This window comes from Neopsephotus bourkii, unplaced genomic scaffold (assembly GCF_033783945.1).
Source record: "Neopsephotus bourkii isolate Nb327-2 ecotype Australia unplaced genomic scaffold, CSIRO-AGI_Nbou_v1 NB_663, whole genome shotgun sequence".
Taxonomy (NCBI): domain Eukaryota; kingdom Metazoa; phylum Chordata; class Aves; order Psittaciformes; family Psittacidae; genus Neopsephotus; species Neopsephotus bourkii.
In genome coordinates, this window is record NW_026901162.1 from 2,497,393 (window position 1) to 2,506,574 (window position 9,182).

Consider the following 9,182-nt stretch of genomic DNA (forward strand, 5'->3'; position numbering starts at 1 on the left):
TGTATCCACTAAGAGATAACTACAAGGAGGGCAAGAGACACACCTCAGCTTATATGGTTGCTGTACATTGTGTTCAAATGCCAAAGGAATGGACTGAAGTTTTGTGTCTGTGAACAACTGACATGCTGTAGTAACAGAACCCACAGAGATATGTAACATTTATTAAAGTAAGGCTATGGAGGCAAACCCTCCCCTAACCACCAGACTGGTTTATTAAGTCTTGTTTCACCTGTTGTTGGACACATTTTTTAAAGAGTCCATTAAAAGTAGTGAAGCAACTCTTTTTCTGATATATTCTGAAAATAAGCAGAATTTATGAACTAGTAGTGTAAAATCCAGGCAGAAGTAGCGTAGAAACACAAGGAGCAAAAAATAATCAACAATAATAAAAAGGTGTTGTCTATAACAACCTGGGGATGTGTGCATGGTGGATTTTTGTTCTTCACCATTTGCACCCTATGTACTCATTTCCTATTGATACTGAAAAGCTAAATTCTTTTTTTCCAAAGGACTGAGAATCAAATCCATGAGATGTGCAGGTACCTGACTCACATGGGCATCAAGAGGACCTTGTTAAAAATAGTTTAAAAACTGTGTAGGCCCACAGTCTGCATCTAAGAGCATCTCTCACATTGAGCTGCTATATTGCAGCAAGGAAAGGTATCCAGATTCGCTTTAGTATTAATGATTGTACAGGAGAGTCAGTATGGCTTGGATTCAAATCCATGGGTGAAATTAGCCTCTGATGTAACTATTCATCTCAGTGTAATTGCAGCAGGGTTGATTATAATTAGCATTACTGGCAAATGTAAAGTACCGTAATTTCTAAAGTCCAGTCACATGGGTTCATGCACTTACAGCGGTCAATATCTTCCTCCCTGCATTTTTATTCAAATGAGACATTTGGTTAAAATCCACTGTTACAAACATGTTTATGTGATTTCTCAGAACTTTGTACAGTTTTCTTAGAAACCTGTTCTTTTTAGCAGTTTTCTTGTACTATGCAATATCAGATGGCATTTTCAGCTTTTTTTATTTCCCTTAAACATTAAACTTTCTAAAGATGTTTTCTTTTTCTTCTTATGACTAGGACCTGTGGGACTTTCCTGTACTGCAATTTCAAACTGAAGTCACGATGCAACAGTCCTTTCTGTATTATATGTAGAACATACATTGGTTGTCATCGTGATGCAAAGTCCCTATCAACTAGAGTCTGGGGAGGATGACTAATCAGAGATAAGATTTGAGATAATTTACAGAAACTGAGCTGGTTTAGAATGCCGTACGATGTAGCAACAGTTTAATCTTCGTAGCCCTTCGCCTGTAAAGTCAAAGCATTTAGGCTCATTTACACCAACCGTTCACATTGCAGGGTCTGAGACATTCAGAACAGCTCTTGACATAACCTAGAATAGCTCTACTTCTTGTTTTTTTTCTCTGTGCAGTCACTTGTAGCTTTAAAGTCTGATGTCTTGGGACTGCATCAAGCTCAGAGAGAGTGCTGTGTGAGAGATCTGCAACAGCGCGTTCCTGTTTCTACTCCAGAGGAGATGAGGTCTGTGATGTCTGATGCTCATCTTCCCTCACTTTGAGTCAGCAGGCAGGAGCTGTCTGTGTTCAACATTTGGAATGAAGGAAAAAAACATTTGCCTGTCTGGTTGCAGCTTTTAAAATAGCTCTGGGAAGCTGCTCCCTATTGCTTTGGAATGTTTTGCCCATTGCTAAAGAAGGTGGAGTAATGGGAGGAGAAACATACTGTGGGCAATAAACTGTAATAAGTGTGACTTATTTAATGGCTGCTATAATTGCATTTATGATGCATGTATGTCTAGAGTCTATTTGCATGTAGAAATGTCTTTGTGTCCTTACACTACTAGATTCCTGTAGTGCCCACAGCTAGCACTGAGCAGGCTATCTAGTCCATTGAAATAATGTTTTTTTTTCCTTTAAAAGCTAGAAATATACCTTTTTTCTCAAGATGGGGAGAGGACTTAACTGGAGCAGTTACAGCTGTTTTCCTGCATGGCAGTCAACGTATTTCTGAGTTCATAATATTTAGCTGAAGGGTATATTTTGTCCAGTTTTCAGAAGGCATTTATATTACTTTGGGGAAAAAAATGAACATTTTCAATTTGTAATTTAGTCTACTGGCGATATATGAAACATTTTTACACCAAGGTCTAGATTGTATTTTCAGCCATTTGACTTTTGGGCTGTAATGTCATCATTCCCCCAGAGCTGTTTGCTGAGGAAATATGCCCACTTCTCCAAGGACTTGAGAGAGTATGCCTGCAACACCAGAGCGAAGCGGGGCGAAACGAGATCGGGGTCCAGGAGCCTCACCTCGGAGCGACAAGAGCCACCGAGGAGGGAGCGTCAAGTCCTCGACAGGACTTGCCCAGCAGCTGGCAGTTCAGCTGACGAGAGCATCTGACTCACCGGGGGCAGAGCCAGGAGGGTCGGCGGCAGCTGTGGGTGGTTAAAAACCTGCCCTGGGAGCGCGGCGAGGCAGTTTGTGTGGGCAGGAGTGCGGGGTAACAACCTCATCAAGAGGACTCGCCTGGAGCGCAGGAGGAGGAAGGACTGCTTGCTTGTGCAGAGAGACGTAGACAGACCTATCGACCAAGATCATGGTCACAACACGATCAAAAGCTGTAGTGAGCAATGATGTGAATACCCAAACTGAGCCTTCCTGCAGACACGCGGCCGTGCCGGTCTCTGGCTGCAGTAAATGCCTGAGCCTGTCACTTGTATTGGAGGGAGCCAGTGACACCGCTTGCGTGCGGTGTGAGCAAATAAATGATCTGCTCAGGCAGGTGGTTGAACTGAGGGAGGAGGTAGAAAGGTTGAGAGCCATCAGTGAATGTGAAAGTGAAATAGATTGGTGGAGCCACACCCTAAGGCAAGGGCAGAGGGAAGTGGTTGAACAAGTGGTGGATCCCCTTCCCTCCTACCATCAGATAGAAGGAGTGAACTTAAGGGACAAAGAGGCATGGAGGGAGGTCCCTCCTTGGAGAGGTAAGCGAAAACCCTCACAACCCCTTCCTTCCTTCTAGTTGCCCTTGAATAACAGGTATGAGGTCTTGGAACTATAGGGCCAGGTAAACAGAGATGGAGGTGTAGATCTACCTAGTGAGTCACCTAGGGCTCATCACTCACCCTCATGCCTTAGAACTTCTTCAACCAGGAAGAAAAGAAGAGTAATTGTGGTGGGTGACTCCCTTCTGAGGGGAACAGAAGAGCCCATTTGTCGACCAGATCCATCCCACAGGGAAGTCTGCTGCCTACCTGAGGTTCAGATTAGAGATGTTAAAAGGAAACTCTCTGATCTGGTGCAGCCCTCTGACTACTATCCGCTGCTGGTTTTTCAGGTTGGCAGTGGTGAAATTATTACAAGGAGGGCAAGGGCAATGAAGAGAGACTTCAGGTCCCTGGGACAGTTGGTTAGAGGGTCTGGAGCACAAGTGGTGTTTGCCTCCATACCTGTTACAAGCAAGGGTGAAGAGATAAATAGGAAGAGTCTGCAGATTAATATATAGCTACGTGACTGGTGCCAAAGGCAGGGTTTTGGCTTCTTTAATCATGGGCTGCTATATGAGACACCTGGTTTGCTGGTGGCAGGTGGGATACACCAGTCCCAGAGGGGAAAAAGGTTTTGGGGGCAGGAGTTAGCAGGGCTCATTGACAGGGCTTTAAACTAGATATGAAGGGGGAAGGGGAGATAACTGGGCCTGTTGGGGACAAGCCCAAGAGAAAACATGCTAGGGCTTGAAGGATGGCGTACTATGGAGGATTCTCAATCTATTGCTTCATTTGAGACTGAAGACTTGATTTAGACACTGTGCCGCAGGGGAAAAAGGGTACCAGGGCGAGAGTTAACAGAACTCACTCACAGAGCTTTAGGTTAGACTCGAAGTGCGAGGGGATTGTAGCTGGGTTTGAACTAGTGAGGCACTGTTCTAGTATTAACGAAGACCAGAAGGTCTCCCGCCTCCCAAGGGTCCCACTAGCATGCTCTGCTCGCTCCCTGAAATGCTTGTACACCAATGCACTCGGCATGGGGAATAAACAGGAGGAGTTAGAAGTCTGTGTGTGGTCTAAGTTTATGATCTGGTGGCACTTACAGAGACATGGTGGGACAGCTCACATGACTGGAATGTGGTCATGGATGGCTATGTCCTTTTTAGGAAAGATAGGTCAGCAAAGCGAGGTGGTGGAGTTGCTCTTTATGTGAGAGAGCAACTAGAATGCATTGAGTTCTGACCAGGCACAGATGAGGAGCAAGTGGAAAGTCTGTGGGTAGGAATTAAGGGACTGGCTGGTACGGGTGATACAGTTGTGGGCGTCTATTATAGACCTCCCGATCAGGATGAAAGAGTTGATGAGGCTTTCTACAGGCAGCTGAAAGCAGCCTCACGACTACATGCCTTGGTCCTCATGGGGGATTTTAACTACCCCGATATTTGCTGGAAGACTTACACAGCCAATCATTCACAGTCTAGGAGGTTCCTCCAGTGCATTGATGATAACTTCTTAATGCAAATGGTGGACAAACCAACTAGGAGAGAAGCGCTGCTGGATCTAGTACTCACCAACAAGGAGGGTCTGGTTGAAGTGGTGATGGTCAATGGCAGCCTTGGCTGCAGTGACCATGAGATGGTGGAGTTTAGGATCCTGTGTGGGAGGAATAGAATACCTAGCAAAGCCACAATTCTGGATTTCCGAAGGGCCAACTTTGGCCTCTTCAATCAATTGCTAAGGGAAGTTTCATGGGAAAGGGTATTAGGTGATAAAGGGGCTCAAGATAGTTGGTCAGCATTTAAGGACCACTTCTTCCAAGCTCAGGATCAGAGTGTCCCAGTGGGTAGGAAATCAAGTAAGGGAGCCAGGAGACCAGCATGGTTAAACAAGGAATTGCTGGGCAAACTCATGTGGAAAAAGAGAATCTATGGATTATGGAAGGAGGGGCTGGCCACTTGGGAGAAATATAGGACAGTTGTTAGAGGATGTAGGGAGGCAATTAGGACAGCTAAGGCCTCCTTGGAACTTCATCTTGCAAGTCGAGTTAAGGACAATAGAAAGGGCTTTTTCAAATACATAGCAGATAAAACTAACACAAGAGGCATTATAGGCTCACTGTTGAACGAGGTGGGTGCCCTGGAGACAGAGGATATAAAGGCAGAGGTGCTGAATGCCTTCTTTGCCTCTGTCTTTACTCCTGCAGACTCTCCCTGGAGGCCCAAGATTCCTGTAGCCTCAGAAGGAGTCAGGACAAAGGAGGAGTTTGCTTTGGTAGATGAGGATTGGGTTAGGGATCAGCTATGCAATCTGGACATCTATAAATCGATGGGTCCGGATGGAATGCACCCATGGGTGCTGAGGGAGCTGGCGGAGGTCATTGCTCGGCCACTCTCCATCATCTCTGGTAAGTTGTGGGAAACAGGAGAGGTGCCTGAGGATTGGAGGATGGCAAGTGTCACACCAGTCTACAAGAAGGGCATGAAGGAGGACGGTCAGCCTTACCTCCAACCCTGGAAAGGTGATGGAACAACTTATTCTTGACACCGTCTCTAGACATATCAAGGATGAGGGGGTCATTAAGAGAGTTGGGTGGGGAGAAACTTGGTGAAATTCAACAAGGGCGAGTGTAGAGTCTTGCATCTGGGGAAGAACAGCCCCATGTACCAGTACAGGTTGGGGGTTGACCTGCTGGACAGTAGTGAAGGGGAAAGGGACCTGGGAGTCCTGGTGGATAGGAGGATGACCATGAGCCAGCAATGTGCCTTTGTGGCCAAGAAGGCCAATGGCATCCTAGGGTGTATTAGAAAGGGTGTGGTTAGTAGGTCAAGAGAGGTTCTCCTCCCCCTCTATTCTGCCTTGGTGAGGCCGCATCTGGAATATTGTGTCCAGTTCTGGGCCCCTCAGTTCAAGAAGGACAGGGAACTGCTTGAAAGAGTCCAGCGCAGAGCCACAAAGACAATTAAGGGAGTGGAACATCTCCCTTATGAGGAGAGGCTGAGGGAGCTGGGTCTCTTTAGCTTGGAGAAGAGGAGACTGAGGGGTGACCTCATCAATGTTTACAAATATGTAAAGGGTGAGTGTCAGGATGATGGAGCTAGGGTTTTTTTTTCAGTGATGTCCACTGATAGGACAAGGGGCAATGGGTGTAAATTGGAACATAGAAGGTTCCTTGTGAACATCAGGAAGAACTTTACTGTGAGAGTGACAGAGCACTGGAACAGGTTGCCCAGGGGGGTTATGGAGTCTCCTATGTTGGAGATATTCAAGGTCTGCCTGGACAAGTTCCTGTGTGATGTACTTTAGGTTACCCTGCTCTTGCAGGGGGGTTGGACTAGATGATCTTTTGAGGTCCCTTCCAACCCTTGGTATTCTGTGATTCTGTGACTGAACATTTGTCTGGGACACCATCAGTTTGTGGCAATTTAAAAGGCTGCTGCTTGCAGGTTAAAGTGCTGTGGCTCATGTACGTTTCCTAGATTAGCCCAAAGTGAGAGAAAGTGCCTGCAATTAAATTACTTCCATTTGGGTTTAAGTTGAGTGCATTATCTAGCCATTTGAGGAACTGAAGAGAAAGTATGCTGCTGGTGGCAGCACGGTAACTTAGCCAGTCACTGTGACTCAGTTGTATTTAAACCTATGCCCAAAACCAGCTGTCCTTACTCTATGCCTGCATGATTCTAGCCTGCTGAAGGAGGTGGTAGTGATCAAAATGCAGAAGGCATGCTCAGACCTTGCTGGATACAAAAATGATGGCTCCAGCACTTTTGGAGGTGTTGATGTTCAAGCTTGCACGTCCCATAGCTTATTGATGTACACAAATAAATACTATCAATTCAGAATTTTCCTCTCCCAGTTCTAACAGACCTTTTTGTTTACTCTTGATACCTTCAAAGTATTTCACAAATGCCTTTTGCTTCATTAATACTTCCGCTATCATTCTGTGTTTGTGCCAAACAGGAACTGATCACTCGCACTGTTATTTGGCAGCACTTTCACAAGATATCAATGAATGCACTGGGTTGTCACACCTAAAGAATTAAGTCTCCACGGCAGACTGCAGAGAGTCAGTCAGTTTTAGCCTCCCATGAATGAGATACAGGCCTTGGGCTTACTGTTGTATGGCTGAAATTTGACGAATCATTACACATCTGCTGGGCTGCTGTAACAGTGCGCACAGAGGCACACAGAAAACACAAGGGAATGTGACTCAGCTTATGAACTAAAATTACCTTGTGCTTGATCAGGTAGGAGAGCACACATCACTTGCTGCAAGGTCACTGGGTAGCAGTAACACAGGAATCAATTCAGGCTTAACCAGGATTATGAGCCCTTAATTCTTTGTGATCAAGAATGATTCTAGCGGCATTTTGCAACAACAGGGAGTTGTTGCATTAGGCAGGGAGTCCTATGGGTGGATTGGATGTAGCTGCTTCCTTGTTAGATTTATTTTGCAGTATCAACTGAGTATAATTTTCTTTTCTATGCCAGTTCCAAGCTTTTGGGTAAAGTTCATGTGTAATGATAAGCAGCTGCTTTGTTGCATTTGAGTGATGGATGGAGTTATGACTCTTGGGAAAACATAGCCTGTGATTTCTCCCAAACACAATTTAAGGCCTATGAATAAAAGGAAATATTTCCATTGGTCATGTCTCCCTACATACAACTGTGAGTGGCCTAAGTCAGACAGCAGTGTTAGTAATTCCCATCCCATGGATTTCTGATCAGGGACAGCCTGACTGTGACTTCTCCTGAGTGTCTGCTGCGAAGGCAAATGCTACACTGATGCTGCTTTCTTGTCAGAGTATTTCACCTTTTATCTTGCCTCCATTCTAAGATAAGTTTTCTGGAAATAAATGATTCTTAAAGCCAGAGCCTGAATTAAAATCCGTATGGACCGAATGCACCCTTAGTTATCTATCCAATAGCTCCTGATTAAATGTTCGTGGTTGAAGATAGGTAGCTCCCATAGGTGTTACACTGCATTCAGCCTCAGTCCCAGGAAGGATGGTTGGGCAGAGCCTCTTCAGCTTGTAGCATATTGTTGAGGTTCTTTTACAGCTCCCACCCTTCCACAGACATCCTATAACTCTTCTAAGGTTTCTCTAAAACATAGGTTTCAGCAGTGTGGGTTTAAACAGAAAAGGTACCCAAAACACTCATCCTCTCGCTGTGCTGGGGCCACCCTTGTGCTTGTATAGAGGGGCCCCCTCTGCTTTGACCATAGTAACAAAAGTGCATAAAAACAAAAGCCGAAAGAGCATTTTTACACACCATTCATCAATACATGAAGAAGCAGTCTTCAGGACCAGTTACAGGCTTGCTCCATTACATGCCACAAGAGTTGTCTCTCTGCATGCTGGTGCTTTTAAAACTGATACTGCTGTTGACTTAAAAGCTGTTTGTATTACATCTGTCTCTTAAGTATAGATTTCCATATGGACAGCACCAAGGTGAACAAATCAAATGTACACCCACACCACTGGAGCACTGCTTTAGTGAACACATCCACTTGAAATTCTTACATCCCTGCCCATGTATTTTTTATTATCTTTTATACTTAAAACACCTACATAACATCATCAGTTTTTCTGTGGATGTGGTCACAATGGTTTGACAACCACCTTTGCATTGGTGTGGTACTGACAAATTACTGCTATACAAAAAATGGAGAAGAACAGTTTCCCCACACTGGAGAATGCTGAGCATATATTGTTCTGCCAAAGATTTGTATTGTGGCCTTGGCTCAATTTAGATGTTTTGGATATATATGGATATATTCAGACTGTCTGTTTTAGCACCAAAGGTAGATATAAATGCTTTCACATCCAAGTTCAGAAGATACCTGTGGGCCATACTCGGGCTGCCTTTTATACATGCTCATGCTTTTCTCATAGCTACTTCCTGGCTGGTCTAACAGTAGCTCTGTAGTGAGCATCTAAGTTGCTGTCAAAGTCCATGCACCGTGCAAGGTGGTCTGAATACAGCCCTTTATCTCTTTGTCTCTGCTCCCTCATTTGTACTACAGGGACAGTAATATACCTCAGCAAGGCTACAGAGATGTTCAGATCCATGTGAAAAGGACAACGTGGCTGCTTTTATAGGCAAAGATGTACTATGCTGAAACAATATTAGGGGACCTGGTTTTAGAGGAGTTCACAGAT

The 9,182-nt window shown here is 44.8% G+C and overlaps 1 protein-coding gene across 1 annotated transcript in view; it reads right to left on the bottom strand.

Moving 5' to 3' along the window:
- The window catches only part of DHRS12 (dehydrogenase/reductase 12), a 42,299-nt gene extending 33,425 nt beyond the window's left edge, over nucleotides 1-8,874 (bottom strand). Inside the window, 1 exon segment of the mRNA XM_061353063.1 lies at nucleotides 8,864-8,874. Within this exon segment, the coding sequence (XP_061209047.1) occupies nucleotides 8,864-8,874 (11 nt within the window).
- Between the last annotated feature and the right edge of the window lie 308 nt (nucleotides 8,875-9,182).